Genomic DNA, 19,422 nt, shown 5'->3' with positions numbered 1-19,422 from the left:
CTGTTACTAAAGGATCCACCTGTTACTAAAGGATCCACCTGTTACTAGTTAACTGTTTAGCAGTATCCCACCATACCCCTAGGTATGATAGAGAACAGCCACTTTTAATGCTAAAGCAGAAAGATTTAGCATCTAGCTGACCCACAAACATTTCCCAGGGCTGCACCTAGACAAATGGGTTCTTCAGGTCACTTAACCGAAGCATTCAGTGGCCTCTGCAATAAGAACTGCACAAACCCCAAGTACCCTAACTGTCCTTGAAGCCTGGTTTGCAATAAGAGCACCCAGACCTTTTGTAACCCTGCTCAGGCTGAGTGATCAGTGGTAATGCAAAAAGGATAGCTGAGTCCCAGCAACTACATGACCAGAAAAGACAGAGCACCAACCCTTTTTTTTTTTCCCCTCTCTATTCCAGTACTGTATAATGCTGCTATCTTTCTACAGCTAAAGACAGAAGGCAAAGCATAACTATATTTTATCCATTTTTGTATCCTCACCAATAACAGCTGTAAAGTAACATGAAATATTCCAAAAACAAAATTTCACTAGCTTACCTCTCTTTGATGCATAGAGATTCCCTCCAGTGTTAATGTTCCAGAAGCCACCTGTTCCCATCGTCAGTTTAACGTCTCCCGGGTGGAAGCAGCATTCTCCAAACATGGCAGACTGCTGGTCAGCTACCTGCCATGCCAACCAAAATACACCAACAAGTTGGCTACCAACTACCGACCTACAACGCTGCTGGATTTTAAAACAGCCACGTAAACATTTCGGAGTTCCGAATACAAGTAACCATTCAGAAAGGAATTAAACATTTCTACACAATTTCTCTGGTATTAGTAGACCATTCAGATTTATCACTAGAATCAAACTCTACCAGGTTTGGGGCTCAACGTGAACTTCTGAGCTATTACTTGTGTCACGGAAAATACGTTGTGGAAACAAAGGACTATTTCATGATTTGGTACCTCACGTGGATAAACGGGGCTTTTGTAACCCCAGGGAGAAGAAGGGAGTAGCCTGGCCTGAGTTTCTCTTCCTCCAAGTATCATGCTGAAGATGTGAGGTCTCAGCTTCCTTTTTTTCCTGCGACCCGTCCTGTACCAAATTATTACATGCTCACCTCTTTCAATGACATTTTCTTAATTGTATTTACTTACGTTTGTGCCTTGGTGTTACAGTAAATTTACAGGTAAGTAGAGGCTCCTATTCTTTAAAAACAGCAGGAGGAATTCATACCAGGCCAATGACATTTTTTCCATTTAACTCGGTTGAAGCTCATTTTTTCTAGTCAAGTTCTTTTTATTTTTTTAATCATCACATGACTAAAATAACATGTTTTTCTTATCAAAACCGTAAGTACTAACGCAAGAAAATATTATTCTCCATTTATTTTTAGGGTAAAATATATAAACAAACAACAGGTACCACAAGTGGTTCTGTTAACAAACACGCCTACATTTGCGCAGAGGCTCAGTGAAGTCACACCAGGGTGTATCCCATTGCAAAACTCTATCTAGAACAATGGATTTTAAGTCCAAGAGGGAGACATTACCACAGCTACAACTAAAAACCAGGTTTGTCAAGCCCTACATATTCCATACTTAATCATCTCATCATCTAACCTTAAAGGACTGTAACCTCTAGAAATCCCTTCCCATTCCTCTCCTCCAAGCCGAAAACTCAGCTTTCAGAGCAAAATTCAATAACCCACTCCACTATAGTAAAGTCACACAGAAGTAATAGAGAATGCTTACTACACACGCATGTCTTACATCAGAACTAGATACAGAGGAAGTAGGTACAGAAATACAAATACAGGAAAAATACCTTCACTCACCAATGATGTTATTGGAACAGGTACCCCAAATATTTCAGAGTCAGCTGATCCAAAATTGAAGCTTCAAATAAATATTACACAGAAAAATCATAACCCTGAATTGACCCTTTGGTTAAAACAAAACCAAGATATCTAAGGCCCAGGTCTGTATCATCGATTAAAGGTAATGCTACTGTTTTATTTTAAAGAAAGCATTAAAACCATCATTTTAAGAAATACTGATAGTAAAAATGAAGTTCCGCATGTAGCATAAATATGTACTTATGCAGATAATCGTAACACACTATTTTAGTGCATCTATTTATTACTTTGCCTATGCAGGTTATGCTTATGTTTTTCTAAAAGTTAATGTTCTTTTGAATATGCTGTTGTAGTTACCTCGTGTCTTTCACTGGAGGATAAACAGACATAGGAATGGAAAGTAAATTAGACAAAGTGGGGTTCCAACATTTCTGAAATACAAAAAAAAAAAATATCAGTAATAGTCTCAGCAGTACAGTAAATAGCAACAAAGTTTTTCCTTAATAGCACATACCGTGAACGGTTCAAAAATGCCTGTAGAACTAGCATTTGAGTAGTCTGTGGCATATACAGAACCTAGCATAAAAAAAGAACAAAGTAAAATATTTGGGCATCTAAAAATCTAAGTCATTAGAAACATTTTTTCTTTAAACATGCCCACAGCTCCATGAAATATAAACTGAGTTTCTATAGGCAAAATCATAATGGATACCACAAGCACACAGCCTTTACCTGCTGTTCCCTACAAGGTGCATATAGTAATTACTTTATTTAACTCTCATGAAGCTGGCCAGAAAAGAGGTGATACTCTTTACAATATTAGAGCACTGACTACATTGCAGTCCATCATAAATCTTTACAATTGCTCAGGCATTAGCCTTCACACAGCTACCTGTTCTGGAACAGAAGCTTCTAATTCTTCCACGTAACAGTTAGTTGTTCTTTTGCTTTCATGGGTACTTTTCTTTAAACAAGGCTAGTTAGTTCTGATCATTCTCTTTAGATTTTAAGCATTTCAGAGGTTGATTAGGTTGAATAATTACTTCCCTTTCTGACTACCATTCAAGGCAGACCCAAAAATAATTCAGAAGGTTTTACTGTTTTAATAATAAATATCTTACAATATTCACCATTTGTAAAAAAAGCATAAATTATGAAAGCATATTTAAATTCTAAGAAATATCAGTTTTAGTCATTAATGTAATTGCTTAGATTCCAGTAGGTTTTATTAGTATTTAAGAGCAACTGTAACATTCACCTTTAGTCAACCTATACAGTAACCACGTGTCAACAGTTCCAAAGCAGCAGTTATTTTTTTTGGCAGCTTCAGCAGCCTGGGAACAAATATACATAAAAAAAACAAAACTATTTACAACTGGAAATGATAAAGAGGAATATATTTATTTCTACTTTTTTATTCTCTTTGTAGGTTAATGATAATTATGTCCTAAGAACATAAGTCTCCAATCACCAATATTTCTAAAAAGGGCGAGTCACCTTTTAATATAATATTGTCCCTTATTAATGTATGTAATACCTTACAAAAAAACTGTTCATGGTCCTAAAAGAGAGTAAGGACAGTTTCTAATAGCTGCTGCAAAGAGAAGAAAAGCAATTACCCAATCTTCTACTGCAGTAGCATCAAAGATCTGAGAAGGGAAACTTTCTAGTCACAATTCTAACAGTGGTGAAGGAGCAGTGAGTTAAGAAAACAAGATCCAAAGCATACTGTACTAAAAAATAAAAATCAGGAATAGAAGCAATGAATGTATTTTAAAACGTATGCTGGAGAACAGTAAGAAACGAGCAATTGCTTTCTGGTTTGTGATGTCTGTAAAGAGTCCAAAATGTTATTTTCCTTGGGATTTTTTCCTCCTTTAAAATAAGCAGCTTACATTTCATCTGATTTCTACTCACTGATATTGTGTACAACTACAGAACTCAAAAACAGGACATAGCTACCAATTCACACAAAATATGACTGGATACATTGTTCTCTGTAATCAAGAGACACATTTTTGAGCGTCTTGGTTTGATATTCACATATTTTAAATATCAGTGCCTGGCAAACTTATGGGACTACATTCATCTGACATCAAAGACTCAGCAGCTGCACATCGTTCAATTTTGTAATAATCCAAATTCACACCTCACATTTGCAACAATATTTTCAAAATATGCAAGTAAAAACTATCACTAACCTTCTCAATAATTATGACAGAAAAAAAGGAAAACATTTTGAGCTTTCTTTTTACAGGAAAGACAAAAATGGCTGTTGATAATTTTCTTCAGAAATGAACACAAAGTAAAAAGAAGCTCAAGTTATAAGTACTATCAGAAGAAACAAGGAAAAGAATAAGGATTAGAGCAAGAATCAAGTAACAAACAGCTTTGTGTTCATTATTGCATTAGATTATTCCAGCAAAACTTACATGTTTTCCAATCTACACTACAACAAAATGCAAAGTAAATTGCAATGTTCAACTAAGTATGGTATTGTTTAGACAACTATAAGAACTGGAAAAGTGCAGACTGGTAAGGTAATAGGGCCAGATGAAAACAAACATAATTGTCACACAAAACTGAAGTGCAAACAACTTTAAAACAAAAAGTACAATTGTTAACAATAAAATTATACAAAAGGAAATAAATTGATTTGACTCTGCTTCTTACGCACAAAGGGAACTTCTTGCTATTACACATTTTTTAGACTCAGAGGCAAAATTTGTATAAATGTGAGTAGACCTCATGTAGGTAGATAGGCTTTGAATGTTGATGCAGACTGTCATTCTGCTTCTCTTGAGGAAAAGCAGGACCAAGGTAAAAGTGAAGAAGCCGCAACCAACCTAAGTCACTAGCCATTATTATGACTTAAGTTATTACTTTTCCCTTTCCAACTTACCTCAGGTATATTTTTGAAAACCCATGACAACTTCATAGAAGTCTGGTGTGTTGAAAAAGTAAGAAAACTGGGAGCCAAATATCGATCGTTCCCAGTCAAGAAATGAAGCAGTGTAAAAATAACATGGATTACCTGTTTCAAAAGAAAACAAATTTCAATCTCGCCCTTTAAAGGTTTCTGATAAATTAGTGTTAAAGGATGACTACATAGATGAAAGCAGCTGCTTTCATCTTTTTTTTCATTTTTTACATAGATGAAAGAGCTGCTCAAAATCTATTAGAGAATCCTTACATATGATGTAACTTCAGTTTTTCCATTTAGAGCAAATGTTTCTCTTAAAACAAGTACAAGCCATGAGCAGCATAAAACGTACCTTCTCCAGATAACCTCAGAATACATTTAAAAAACACAACCAAAGCACTGCCAACCAAGAATTACCTGCACCCAAAATTTATTCTGCAGCTGTGCTAACATGCAACATTTTAATACAGCAAAGACTAAAAAGTACCAAAATGCATGCTAGACCTACACACGTTTTCCCCCATAATTAATGAACTTCAGGCACTTGATTTTTTTCTTGGTACCATTTTCCATGCAAATCTTGCTTACTTTTTCTTTAGATGTTTGAGGCCATAGCATATTTTATTAATATGTTGACATTGTATTTGCAGTATTTCGTATGCTCTCCCTACTCATCACAAAAATTAAGCAGTTATAACATGCTCAAGCAATATATAGCTTTGCAAAGTTTTACCTTCAGCAGAAGGGATCTATTCCAGGAATTCACAAGTTCAGCACTTCTCAAGTCTTGCCAGCTTATGAAATTATGAAAAGGTTTCCCTGTCTTCCTGAAAAACAGTATTTTAACATTACCAAATGAAATCACAGAATATACACAGCCACCCCACCACCACCCCCCAAAACAAACAAACAAACAAAAAAAAACATCATACACCATTTCCAATCACAACATTTAACATTGGGTCAATTCCTAAAATAAGTGCACACCTTCCTCTTGGATTTGAGGAACTGGTAACAAGCACCCAGACATTTTCAGTGTAAGACTCTCACCAGAATTTAAAGAAAAAAAATCACAGAGTCATATAATCATTTACGTTGGAAAAGACCTTCAAGATCATCGAGACCAAACAATATACATATTAATTTTTTTCAAAGTATCAAAACAAAAATTCTGAACCGCTGCAAACCATGGCAATCCAAACATAAGAGAACGTGACTGACTGACTTTTGCTGCTTTTCAGAATCCTGACTTGGTTCAGGATTTCTACAAGCTGCTCCTGTCCAGTCTGTGGCAATGAATATAAATTCATTGCAGCTAACACACAGGGTACATACTTGTGCCACGTAATGAACGTTGCTCTCTGTGTTGAGATACCAAGACCAGCAACTTGCCTCATGTGAAGTCCTGCAGCTATAAAAAAAAAAAAAAAAAAGAACCAAGCAATAAATTCTAATATAACTATAAAAGCTATGGAATGTTTAGGAAATAATTTAATGAAATATATCTCTATATACTGACTGAGTGGCTAGAGCAGCAAAATAACAGAGAACTGACCAATTGATTCCAAAGCAGGTCACTAAACCTACACAAAGGAGTTGTGGCACACTGACCCTTTGCACGTTCTGAAGGGCCTGGTGATACTTTGCCTCAACAAATCCAGAGACAGGCCTACATATAAGAAACCAATTAAAACGTTAATTGCACATGGATGCATGTGAACAAAAGCACAAAGCGATGAAATAATCTTCAGAAAATTAAACAAAAAAAACAACAACCAAAAGACATTCCATAAAGAAACAAAACAACATTGATTCTGTAGGCAGTAAAGAGATTGATTCCAATATACCACGACTTTTGACATCAATCTTTCATAATGACGTTATCTCACCTAAAATATTATATGCCTTCAGTAAGCTTTTAAAATTAGTAAGAACAAATTTGTTTAGAATACTTATCACTGAATGCAGCAAAGTATACTTCAAATGCACAAGTAGAAAAGTCTACATTTGGGTATACACCCATTTTGCTGTAATACATTACCTTTGAATAACTGTAGCGAAACATCTTTTCTAATGTACATATATATATGTAAAAATATCATGTAAACATTTAAATTTATCCCCAGCTATTTTTGAAGTGGCTCTGGTCAGCTTCCATAGTACCTCCATGCATGCTTAGAGACGCAAAGTTATGTGAAAAAAATATACACTAAGGAATTCCACATGGGTGTTTTGTACAAAACACTGTTGTTCCACAGGGCTCTCAATTCAGCTACCTCAGTAAATCACGGGCTATGTAGGTACATACCACAGACAACCTGCCAACATCTCCAGGTACTTCTACCCCTTCTTACCTTCTGCCCCAAGAACCTAGCAGTCCTTGCAGGCATTCACAGCAAGGCCCTCAACAAGCTGAAAACCAGATCCTGCTTGATAGCAGGAGCATATGGGAGGAGGACATTGGAGGGGGAGGCTCGTGAACAGCAGTTTTTCCCTTCCAGTAGCAGGTAGGTGTAGACAAACCACACCGGTACTGCTGCAGCTCCTGGCCAATTGGGGTGTCATGGCTTACTCCTCCCCATCTCCACAAGCTGCAGGATCCCACCACTTTTCTCCTATCAGCTATGTTGCTCTCTCAATTACTCTATGAGGAGATCTGACTTTCATTAAAGACAAAAAAGAAAACTGAAAACAAAAGACAGACACTTCTCAGCTAAGCTTGTGAGCTGTCTCTTGGAAGGGCTGAACAATAAAGGAACGAGACCGCAAAAGCCAGCAGCAATTTCCAGCTTTATGCAGTACCAAGTTCCATCAGCTCACCCATCTGCACACAGAATCACATCTTAGCTCCACACAGTCCACAACCGAAGTGCTCCTGTGCCTTCTTTCTGCTTTCAGATGTCCTTCCTGCCCCTGCTACCACACCCTCTTCTTGTGCTGGCACAAACACTCGTGAAGCTTGGCTGGCACAAACAGCTGCGTGGTGATCTGACTCAGGAAACTGCTCTGGACAAGAAACAACCCTGTGGAAAGAAGGGTGGGACTGCTTCTTTTGACAGCAGCGTGGGTTTATGTGCACTTATACACCTACTTAAAAATGCTTTGTGACAGGGCACACCACTTGACAACACAAAAACCTTCCTCTTTTAACACTTGCTGAAGGATCTTGCTTCCTCATTGGCCCCACAGAATAGGCGTGGAGGAAGCTAGTAAGGCCTTAAGGGACTGAGGTGGCATTACTAATCTTGTGACAGAACAGTTGTGGCTGTTGAGAGAACAGACCAAGAGTCCAAAAATGAGGAGCTGCAGCTCACACCTGGTAATTGTTGCTTTCTCTGTCCCCCTAGGCTGTCCTCCAAAGAGAAAAGAGAAGCTTTGCCTTGAGCCAGGCTTGGAGGCAGGGCAAACGCTTCAATACCAAACTGCAAAGAAAGGAGGTGCCTAAGGCATCGAACAAAAGAGCAAGTACAGATGCACATACACAACAAGGTGGCTGGGACACCGTGAGAAAGTGAGATGGGGTGAAGGGACAGGCTCCTGGCATCAGCGTGGAACAAAAGGTGACCCATGCTGGATCATGGCACAATGGGAAAGCTGTGAGAGTGGTGGGAACTGAGTGTGTGGTTAGAGAAGAATCCAGAAGAGGGAAAAGCAAAACAAAACAAAAACCCACCACCATCACCACCAAAAAAGAACACAGAACAAACAGAAGCCTATTAGACAAGGGAGTCGTGTGTTATAAGGTATATGAAATATAAAGAAAAGCTAGGCTTAAGTACACCTAGGAGAGAACAATAACAAGAAATCCCCTGGTAAGAACTGTTTGTAGTTTGAATGGGCCAAGTGGGAATACCGGGTTGTAACAGAGAGGGCACAACTACGTAGCACCCTCCCTTTGCTCTCTCCTATGCTCACATCCACACACAGCAAGTGGCAGCAAAGGGGAATCAGAAGAGGAAACAAGCCTGCTTTCTGCTCAGACACAGAAGCATTTGGGGAAAGGAAGAAAGAGACTGGTACGCATGCTCTGGGAAGCTGGAGCAACAAGGCACTGTCGCTGATGATCAAATCCAGTACACACACTGCTTCTCATTGTGCTTCAACCTTAATCTGGCCCACTGAATTAAAATAACTAAGTAGAGTGGTTCTATTTTACGCAATGATTGGGTAGCCCTTAAAGCATGCTGTACACCTGTGCTCAGTGATGAACTTTCAGTATGACTTGTTAAATAAACAACAACCCTCACTTACTAGCTACTTAGCTAACAACTAGTTTTAGCAAATAAGCAACTACTTTCTCAGAGACTTCGTAAGCCATTACCTTGCACCGCTTCTTTTATTACACCAATAAATTGACTCCACAGGACTTCGGGATCTAACTCCACCCAGCCAGGACGAGGATAAAGCGACTCTACCTGTTCACAAAAGATACACAGCATTATTACAGTCCCGCATCACAGAGACCAGTATTCTGGTGAAAGTTTGAGCAAATATGTTTGGTTTTGCTTTACTTCTAGTTTTCTAAATCTCTACTGTAACCGAAGAAATACGCGTTCGCCACTTTCAAAGCAGACCTGAACGCGGGCGTGCTATCTGCAGAATTCTTCCTTGGCCCTGGCAGAATAAGAAAGCCGAACCCCCAGGACCCGGAGAGGCTGTAGCCCCTTGCAGGCCTCTGAACTGGGATCCAGGTTCCCATAGGGCCTCCTGGACACCCAGGGATGTCTGAGGCCCACGCTGTCAAAGCAGCATGCCAGGACAGGGAGGCTGCCACCGAGTTCCATTAAAAGCACGCCGAAACTCATCAGACTGCTCACACCTTCCCTCACAGCAACCCTGCCGTAGCACCTGATGACGAAGAAGCTGGTTCTGAAGATCACCTTGAACCCCAAACCACATAAAACACGGGCAGTATGAAACCCACCCGTCCCGAATCCAGCCCCTGGCAGCCGCCCCCTCGGGGTGCGTGTGAGGGAAGCCCCCGGCAAGCCGCGCCCGGTGCTCGGAAGACGCCGGCGGTACGGAGCCGAGGGAGCCGCCGCCACCCCCCCCCCTCCCCTTTCCACCCCCACCGGGCTTCACCTTCCTGCAGCTGGAGCCCCTGACGGCGGCCGCCCGGTCGTAGACGTGGCACTTGACCGCCGTGCTGCCCACGTCCACCCCCAGCACGTACCGCGCGGGGGCGGCGGTGCCGCCGCTCTCCGGCTGCCCGCACGGCATCGCCCGCCGGGCCCGCAGCGCCCAGCGCGGCCGGGCCCGCCACAAGAGCGCCCTGAGGAGAGGGCAGGCGGGGCGGGGCGGCCACGGAGGGGCGGGCGGCGGGAGGGTTGGTCCCCGAGGCGGGGCCGGCCCCAGAAGTTAACCCTGTTGTGCTCTGCTCTTCGGCCGGGGCTGTGCTGGTTTACGTTTACCGAGTGCACCTCTGAGGTCTTCCGTCAGACGCTAAATGTTAAAGGGTTTCTAAGAGACACGGCGTGAGTGCCGCTGGAAAGTTTCTTCAGGGGGTTACTGGCTCTCACGGAAGCAATGTTTAAGACTAAGTCCTCCTTACAGCAGTACCAAATGGGGAAAAAACAAACAAAAAAAACAGACAACCCACAAGAGCAGGTGGGTGGTAAAGCCAAGGAGCAAACTGCACCAGCTTCCCTTTTGTTAATAACCAGTTGTTATTTGTCACGAACAAATTACATGTAATTAGATGAAATCATTTGCAGCAATGCCACTACTTTCTTTCACACAGAGAATTACGTTCAGAAGTTAATTTTGGAATAAAGTTAATGACAGAAGCGTTCCCTCTTCACCCGTAAACGGGAGTTGTTAAACAGGAGCGACCAGAAATGTTCTCAGATGAGCAATAAAGTTCAGGATGCAGAACCCCAAACTAGCATCAGCAGAATTTAGCCTTATCACCAATTTAATTAGAACAATTAATCAGTTTTAACTCCTAATTTAATTAGAATAGGAAAAATAAAATAATAATAAAAAAATGAAATCTTTTTTCCTTTGCAACTTTAATTTGGCCCCTTTACAAAAAATAGCATTGTGGAAAACAAAAGGATGGATGGGATAAGTCTCATGTTGTTATATCTTTAAACCAGGAATATTAATAGCAGCAAGAGCCACATAAGGACAGGCTCTCCACCTCACCCGGACAGTCATAGAGGTCACTGGGACAAAGGTACGGACCACAGGGGAGCTGCAGGTGTATAAAATAGAAACCCAGAAATGCTGCTTTAGTTCTCCTCCCTAAGGAACGACTCATTAGGAAGTTACAGGCTCTTGGACTTTCGTACAGAAAATAAAGGTCTTTTACTCAGGTGTTTAGAGCATAAGTATCTAAGATAAACAGAAAGCTAACAGATACACGTTAGAGAGGGGTATCTGATGCACTATATCTGAGACTAAATTTCTTTCCAACTAATAAGTTTTCCTTTTGTTTGGTAATTATTTCAAACTTCCAAATAGAACTCCCTAAGTAAAATTCAACATATGCAACTGGTAAAGACTAAAAACTCTTTACAAACATTCAAAAACTAACCAGACTTAAACAAAATAGGAAAAATGCATCTAGATGTCTTTGATGTTTTTAGAGTATAAATGCAAGTGGAGCCTAGCTCACTGCAAAATGAAGCAAAACTTCACAAAGAAAAAGGCAATGCAAGTTTCTTTTTTCTTTTACAAGCTCTGTATTTGTTACATATAACACATACCCCTCTGATTCACTGTATTGCATGGAAATAACCGTAACTGATTCTTCATGCAAATCAGTCTCGGTTTAACATACTAGTAACAACTTAGATGCATCTTGAAGAGAACCACTATTTATATTTTGGAAAGAAGATAACATGAACCAACTTGCATAGTTGCAGGCAACACATAATCTCAGTTATATAGCATGTATAAGAGAATTGCTCAATTTATAAAAGATGCTTATGAAATACTAATTTTATTGTTCCAGTTGCAATGCAATAAAACAAATGCAACTAAGGAGGCAACAGATTTTTTTCAGACATACATCTCTTGTCCATACATGACTTATCTGGCACCAGCTTGTTATTTTGACATAAATAATATTATTTCCAAACAGGTGTTACTTGTCTACCCCAAACCTGACACCCCCAGAGAGAAATCTGATTGCCCACATGGGTAAAAGCCCCAGGTTTATTTTAGCACAGACTAGAAACGTTCATTAGAAGCATGGATGTACTGGCACCCTTGGAAGCTGTTCTGTATTGCACAGCAACATGGATAGTACCTGCTACCATCTCAGTCTTCCTATTTAAATGAGAGCATGCATGTGCCATCTCTACCGTTTCAAAGGGCAGAGAATTTACACACCTGGAATCACATGCCAATTACTGCAGTGGCAATTTCCCACATTTCTGCATCTTCTGTGATGAAATCTTCCGTTTCTTCAGTCTCTGGAAAGTGTGCTTGGTCCTATCTTTTACTGGAATATCAAATCAAACAAGGACTGGAGGCACTCTAGGGACTCATCCAATGCTGTAGCAAAAGAAAGGAGTTGTTATTCCAAAGAGCAGAACATCAGGGACAACAAAATTATCTCTGGCAGTAATGACAAAACCTGCACCTTGAGGAATTTTTATGGAGTATTTTTAAGAAATGTCACCATGCTCAGCAACACTTCCACTTTTAGATGAAAGCAAGCAAGAGGTTTTTTCCCCAGTTACCCAAATTAAAATCGGCCTTGAGAGCTGGCAGTGCTACACATCCAGTAGACCTACTTACTAGAAAGAGAACATTATCTTCACATTTTCTAAGACCAGATTATTGATTAAACTGTGCAAGTTATTAAATAAAATGTATTTGGAATAGTATATATATATCTATTTAAAGGTATTTTCAGGTGCATTTCTGTTGTCACCATTACATAAGAGCCTCTTCCCTAGGCTTCGAGTATGAATCAAATTTTGGCATTGGCAATGCTAACAGGATTTCAGCTACTGGAATCTAGAAAAGCAAGATGCAAAGCCTGTATGCAATTCATGCGTTTTTTTTTCCCCTTTAGGTTCCCTTAATTAGCTGTATTTTGTCAAGATGCACATACCCTTCATTGTGCTTCAAACTATTTTTCATTTTACCCATTTTCTAGAATTTTAAACAGTTTTAACATGTAAATATTTACCTCAGTTTGCTTTTACAAAAGAAACAGCCCACAAATTTCTATTTGTCCACTGGTTATACAGCCCACATAGCTGGTGCTTTAAGCCTTGCCTGGAAAATTAACAGATGACCCAAAATGAAAGGCGATGAACTTTTGGCAAATTCTGCTGCAATAATTCACCATATGATAGTTCTCGGCAGTTCCTCCTGTCCTCCTGACACAACTTACCGCTCTCTTGAAGTCAACATACAATCACAATACATCAGTTAATCTAGCATTTTAGCTTCGTGATTGATTTGAGTTTTGGGCAGTGATGGGATGTCTCTTAAGCAGTTCCACTCTTGCTAAATAATCCTGCCCTCCCACAGCAAACTGTTGTACCAATACAGCAGTTCTTGTGGCTCCATGGCGAACTGATCAGGCTGAAAAATAACATGGCAAAAGTTTCAATCAGATAAACTTCTTGATACATTTCATAATATGGTGATACAAAGATTCTGGCACAATCAGGTGGGAACAAGAAAGGAGCAACTGGTTAAGCCAGCCCTTCCACTAGACAGCTGCACATCAAAACCGTGCCCATATACATTAGGTTTTGCATTCAAGCAGTCCCTCTGTTCCACTGGCTCCGTGAAAGAAGTAACCCTGCATAGAGAATGAGGTGGACCTTGGGACAAACTTTTAAGCCACCCACCTCTTAAATTATTTATTTACCAAAACAAGTGAAAAAATTGTGTACTTGTTCGGTTAATGTCTCATTATTTGCCCATGCTTTAAAACCTGCTTAAGCAATAGCTACATTTAGGCATGTGCAATAGGTATATACAAGACAGCATCTATCGTCACCTGGGTGTCTCAAACTGTGGTGTAGGCTGAAAATGACAGAACTGTGAACAGCCTTGAAAAAATAAGAAATCACGTGCATGTATGTGTGCACACAATTTCTACGTAACTATGAATAATCGTCATTTGGACCTAGAATGTCCAGGACTGAACAGCTCTTTAAAAGACAATTGATTTCAGAGTCAGGAAATTCAAATGAAAGACTAAAAATAGAGGAAAACGACCATCAGTGAAGCTTAAATTAGAACAACAGAATGGGTAGGCTGCAGGCTAGAGGGACAAAAAAGTACTTAAGAACTGTTGCCTCAGTAAGACCTAGCCACTTAAAAAATTGAATAAAAAAAAAAAGCAAAGGGAAGCAAAAGGAAAAAAAAATAAAAAAAAAAAACTAGAACCATCACAGTATGGTTTCAGTCAACTCAGAGGTTCCAGCAGTCTTCTATTTACTGAGTTAAGTTGCAATGACTGTTAGTGTTCCAGCTGTTTCAAAGTAGCGTGTACTGGAAGAAACATCAGGAGCCAGCATTAAGTGTCACAGTCCTACTCTAAACTAGTGCTAAATCTCAAGCATGAGTAAATTACTTCAGATCAGATCACTCACTTGCACTGGAATCACAGTTGTTCTTGCTCCAACCTTTACCCCCAACATGCTAAAGGCTTCTGACTTGGAATTTTATTGCTACTGTTAGCGGCACAGAAATCAAATGTTGATTTTTGACTGCCAGCCTTTGTCTTTCTTTCAGTTACGCAAAATAGAGGTCTAAGGGTGATTATCAATGTTCATAAAGCAATGTTGATGCAGTAAGGCTTACTGACCAAGTTTTACCAGAAAAAAATACTAAGTTCTAATGAAAAATGCTTTCTCTGTTCTTTAAAAGAACAGTTTTCTTTGTTTGCACTTGGCTTGCAGACTACCTCTGTTATCTTGGAGTCATATTATCTCTGAGCAGAAACAAAATAGGAAGTTTTTTGTAATTACAGACAAGTAAACACCCCCACAAGAACTGGCAGCAACAAGGAACTGTTGGATTCTTTTGTTAATAAAAAACAGCTACTTACCTCATGACATCTGATTCCTCCAAATACTTATCAGTTAGAGTCTCAATATTCATGGGTCCTCCCACCTGAATTTGGATTCTTTTGGCCAAGAATTTGTATTCAGACTGCCCTTATGCCCTTGAGGTCAGTGTCCCTTTTCCAGAGACAGAAAAAGAAGAACATAACTGTCTCTCACTAGTAAGGAAGGCTGATTATGGAATACATATGGAGATCACATCTCAAAAAGAAAAAAGAAAGAGATCCCTTACTGTACATAACCACTCCTATATTGAGTTTCTTCACTCTTAGGGATCATCTATATAGTAGATCAGATGAACTAAACTAAACTGAACAAAAGTCACTTAATTTTTGAATGGGAGTGTCTCTGTGAGATTTATTATGCACAAACTGGTATCTTTTGAAGTTATCCCTTTACTCCTTTTCATTTTCTTTAGTGATATAATATGACCTGAATGTCTATACCGAGCCCTGACTGTTCTATACAGAATACAGGTACACAAAGTTACACAGTCGATCACATTATGAGTATACTCCAATCTTTACACTATATTCATTTTAATCATGCTAATTCACATAATAATCTGTGAGAAGGAAAATAACACCTGTTGCTGTAGAAGGCAAAAGACAGATCCTAACCAAATTTGTAAGTCACAACCGAAGATATTGAAAATTAACTGGCACGACTACAGTGTTCACTGTGCTTTAAAAGGGAACAAGAAAAGTTTGAACATACCCTTAGAGACAAAGAAATCCAGCACATTATATATATATACACACACATATACACGCAGTACAAAGGCGAAGGGATTTATTTACCCTCTCTAAAATAAGATTAAAATCTAATAACATTAAATTGGCAGTTGTTTTAAAAACCTGCTGTTGTTATGGAGAAATCTAATTACAAAATAGGATTTGCCATTTCTTTCTTGAAGAAATTTGCACACATTACACTGTCTTCGTACAGTTTGCCATTATGTTTCAGTCAAAAGCCTTGTTACCAATGAGGTACCTATTCTTAGGCTATTTTAGTAGAGATATCAGCATAATGTTTTGCTCCAGATACACCAAAGGATTTCACATTAGGTTATCAAATACTTCCAGGTACCCACGATTCCTCCTATTTTTCAGCTGTCTTCACGCCTTGATAAGAACCACTAAGACTGAACTTGCTAGAAAGTAATCTTACTGCCTTTACTTAGCTTTATTTTATTTTATTTTTAATCTAGCAGGTGACAGGTGCTAAAGGATTTTCAGATCACTATCTAGTTAAGCGCTTTTGGTTGCAAACTGACCAACAGCCTTTTTAACAAATTACATATCTTTAACTGAATAGTAGTTGAAAGCCATCAAGAAATAGCTCACAGGAGGTGGGCAGTTGCTGCTTCGGAGAATCACCTAACTTGGGCTACGTGAACTTGTATCTTAAAATTTTGGTTTGGAGCATACAGAAGTTCCCATATAGGATTTGAAAATAAAACAGTGGAAATAAGTAATGTGTTTTTTTTTTTCAATATTTAATCCAAGCAGACACAGACACAATTTATAAAATTATTCTATTGCATTAAAGTTTTATATAGCATTTAACTCTTATGAATGTTTTTCCTTCAGTGTATCATATATTCATATTTTAAAATATCTTTGCACAGTCCTTTGTGCAGCTACATGCTAAAAATCTGCAAATGCACACTAACACTAAACAGCACAAAAAATACATTCTGTATCCATTCATATGCAAATTTAAAACATTTCACTTGGCAGATAAACAATGAAAAGTTATTTTAAAAAAATCAGAAACTACAAAAATGCGCACATAAAAGTCTTCCCTTTTCGATTTTTAGTAAAATACTGCTCTGTATAAGATCTAATGAAAAATTCCAGTGCTTACAAAATACTTTATATCTATGAGAAAAACAAATGCTTAAATTTATACCTGTATGAACTAAACATAATCACCTCATTAAAATATAAAACTGAAATCATAGGGGACATGGCATAGGTCAATGCAGATGCCTCACGTACCAGGACATGTAGAACTGTAATTAACTGGGCATCAGGCAGTCAGTATCACAGAATATCTATACTAAAACCCAGGGACCAATACACTAAGCAGCAGCTATGGAATTAAGTGTTTAACCAGCTACATGTATTAAATACAGCAACTCTACCAGAAGAGAGGAAGGAGGTGTTAGTCTGAAAACAGGAAGGGATTAATAAAAATTGCTGTTTTTACTGGTATTAGTGGTGTAGTGTCCTTCATAACTTTTCCTAAATCTGCATGAATTGGCTATCCAGATATATCCAAATTCTGTATTTTAATCTAAGGTCAGAAGTAAAACCACAACACTTTAGCAATCATGACGACTTAGTTATGATGACACCTGTGGTGAAGTTTAAAGGAGACTACAATCTGGAAGATCAGGCGATGCATTAGTATCTAATGCACTCTAATCTCCACCACAGTAGTTTCTGAACAGATCTTGTCTCTGATGGGCAATCAGGCAATCCATATAGGATATGGGGGACTAACATCTGTCTCTCATAACAAAATTTCATATAAACACTTCTGAAATATCGGCATGTCAACATCCTGTCAGTATCACATTGTTAATGACAATAAGTCACCAAAATGTACAACTTGTCCTTCATGGAATATCGCTTTAAAACTTCTTGAAACTACCTGGATATAAAGAAAACAACAAAGTCAATGTATTTTTAAGACTGTATACAGACTGTTCTACAAGGTTTGTAATACTAAGTAAAATGAAGTAAAATTTCTTGGCCCTGTTTGATGCTTTTTAGAGGGTTTACTGCACGTTTTGAAGAAATTAATATTTAAGAATCCCATCAAATAATAATAATATGAAAGTTGAACTGAAAGAAAGTCTACAGACTTGAAACCTGCTTGGAAGCAATAAAAATCACTAGAATGTAATTTATTTTTAAACTGCTGGTTTTAAAGGAAAAATCTTTTTCCTCAAACAAATTAGAACTAAGAAAAATGAAATCTAATAAATGTCATTAAACAGCACCAACTGATGCTTCAAATTCTTAAACTGAAGAATTCTCGTTAATGTAAGAACAGTACACGTGGGTAAAAAAAATAATAGTATAGGTTCCTCTGAGCCTTCTCTTTTTCTACATGAACTACATATAATGTAATTAGTTCTTATGACATAGCTCCCTCCAAGGAACACAAATCAACTTTTTGTTATGGAAGTAACTGTAATAAGTTTCTAATAACATAATGACAAATTTGCTACGTAGAACTTCTATCACAAAACCAAAAATAAATACTAAAAGTCGCCTAGTCACCAAAAAAATAACACGCCACATAGAAGGTTTCAGGGTATATTGGAGGGAAGAATGGCCTATGAGTAAGCATAGTTTTGACAGCCATACTACACAAATGGACATCTTTGAACTCCATTCATCTTATTAAATTTCAGGATATCACTGGCATTTCAGGGGGCTATGTAGATATCCATGTTAATTTATCAACAGAAAACAAAGGAACTGTCAGTGCTGCTAGCTTAAAAAAAATAGAAAAGAAGTACGCTACCAGTGAGGTCTCTACTTTGTAACTATGTTTTTATTCAATACATCCTATAAATATATCTCCTGGAACGGATTCTGCATCAGCAACCACATCTTGACACTGTGTAGTAGAGATATAACAATACCTGAATTTTGAAAGTTGTACACTCGTTGCCCCCTGGCATAAAACCTAGCAGTTTGTAATTACAGGGAATTTGGCAGTTCTGCTGTAGCTAAGTTTTAATCACACTGATTCAGCTCAATAGGACCTGGAGATCCAATATGAAAACTGCACTTAAATAATTTTTCCTTTTTATCTTATTACACTATTTAAAAATAAGCTAGAATACAAAGTGTCATGCTAAGCAATGTTTGATGCCCAACTTATTACTGCTCCATATCCCACTCAAAAAGCACAGTGATTCTGAATTAAGGTTGCCACTGTTATTGCTGCTTACCCAGTATAGTCTGTAAGCCACTGTTCAGAAACCTAGGCACAATGGATGGCATGGTAACCTTAACTCAGCATTTCCTGCCTTTTCCTGATTTAAGTCAAAATAACTAAGTTTTAACATCATTTTCTGGTTTTGTAACAACCTGAAATTCATAGCAAATAAAAGGTATTTTGTTCTATACTAAACGTAAAGTGGCTGGTCTTTTTAATAGAGCTTTCTGATTTTTTTAAATGATATAACATAACAGTGGGGGAAGAGTTAAAAATAAAATACACCTAGCTACCATATTTATTCTGAAGATTTTGGTGCGCCAAAATTGACAGCCAGCTTTCTTGGCTTTCGCTTGCTGGAAGTGTTTGGTGTTGATTTGTTATGAGGAACACTTGGAGTAGCCACATTGTCTTGAAATGAAACAGTGGATTGAGCAGCTTGAGGAGATTTTAAAGGAGCTGAAGAGCTATCTTGCTGAATGTGGTCAGAAGACACTGGCTGTTCATTCTTTAGTGGTGCAGCTTGAGGGGGACTCTGAAACTCCTTGAGCTCAAAGTTTTTCTTGCTAGCAGCCCTTTTTTTAGTTACCTTTAAATTAAATAAATATTATTTAACAGAATGCATTCTTAAA

General features: G+C 38.4%; 2 protein-coding genes across 8 annotated transcripts in view; both read right to left on the bottom strand.

Moving 5' to 3' along the window:
* The window catches only part of GK5 (glycerol kinase 5), a 23,528-nt gene extending 13,462 nt beyond the window's left edge, over positions 1–10,066 (bottom strand). The window contains exons 1-10 of one of the 3 annotated variants that reach the window (XR_004753336.1): positions 9,867–10,066; positions 9,106–9,199; positions 6,120–6,195; positions 5,518–5,611; positions 4,764–4,895; positions 3,120–3,195; positions 2,376–2,437; positions 2,219–2,292; positions 1,841–1,901; positions 555–681 (exon numbers count right to left, since the gene is read on the bottom strand). Coding sequence is in view for 2 of the 3 variants with exons in the window: in XM_035335021.1 (XP_035190912.1) it covers positions 555–681; positions 1,841–1,901; positions 2,219–2,292; positions 2,376–2,437; positions 3,120–3,195; positions 4,764–4,895; positions 5,518–5,611; positions 6,120–6,195; positions 9,106–9,199; positions 9,867–10,004 (934 nt within the window). In the remaining variant the exon portion in view is untranslated. The remainder of the gene's footprint in view (positions 1–554; positions 682–1,840; positions 1,902–2,218; positions 2,293–2,375; positions 2,438–3,119; positions 3,196–4,763; positions 4,896–5,517; positions 5,612–6,119; positions 6,196–9,105; positions 9,200–9,866) is intronic. The other 2 variants (XM_035335021.1, XM_035335020.1) reach the window with 2 other exon arrangements.
* Positions 10,067–11,450: 1,384 nt separating this feature from the next.
* The window catches only part of XRN1 (5'-3' exoribonuclease 1), a 41,003-nt gene continuing 33,031 nt past the window's right edge, over positions 11,451–19,422 (bottom strand). For 2 of the 5 annotated variants that reach the window (XM_035335017.1, XM_035335018.1), the window contains exon 43: positions 11,712–19,379. In XM_035335017.1, coding sequence (XP_035190908.1) covers positions 19,089–19,379 — 291 coding nt within the window. In that variant the 3' untranslated portion in view covers positions 11,712–19,088. Of the gene's footprint in view, positions 19,380–19,422 lie in introns of all 5 variants that reach the window. The other 3 variants (XR_004753334.1, XR_004753333.1, XM_035335019.1) reach the window with 3 other exon arrangements.

Source organism: Oxyura jamaicensis, chromosome 9 (assembly GCF_011077185.1).
Source record: "Oxyura jamaicensis isolate SHBP4307 breed ruddy duck chromosome 9, BPBGC_Ojam_1.0, whole genome shotgun sequence".
Lineage (NCBI taxonomy): Eukaryota > Metazoa > Chordata > Aves > Anseriformes > Anatidae > Oxyura > Oxyura jamaicensis.
The sequence above is the reverse complement of the archived record's forward strand: the minus strand, read 5'-3'. Positions and strand labels throughout refer to the sequence as shown.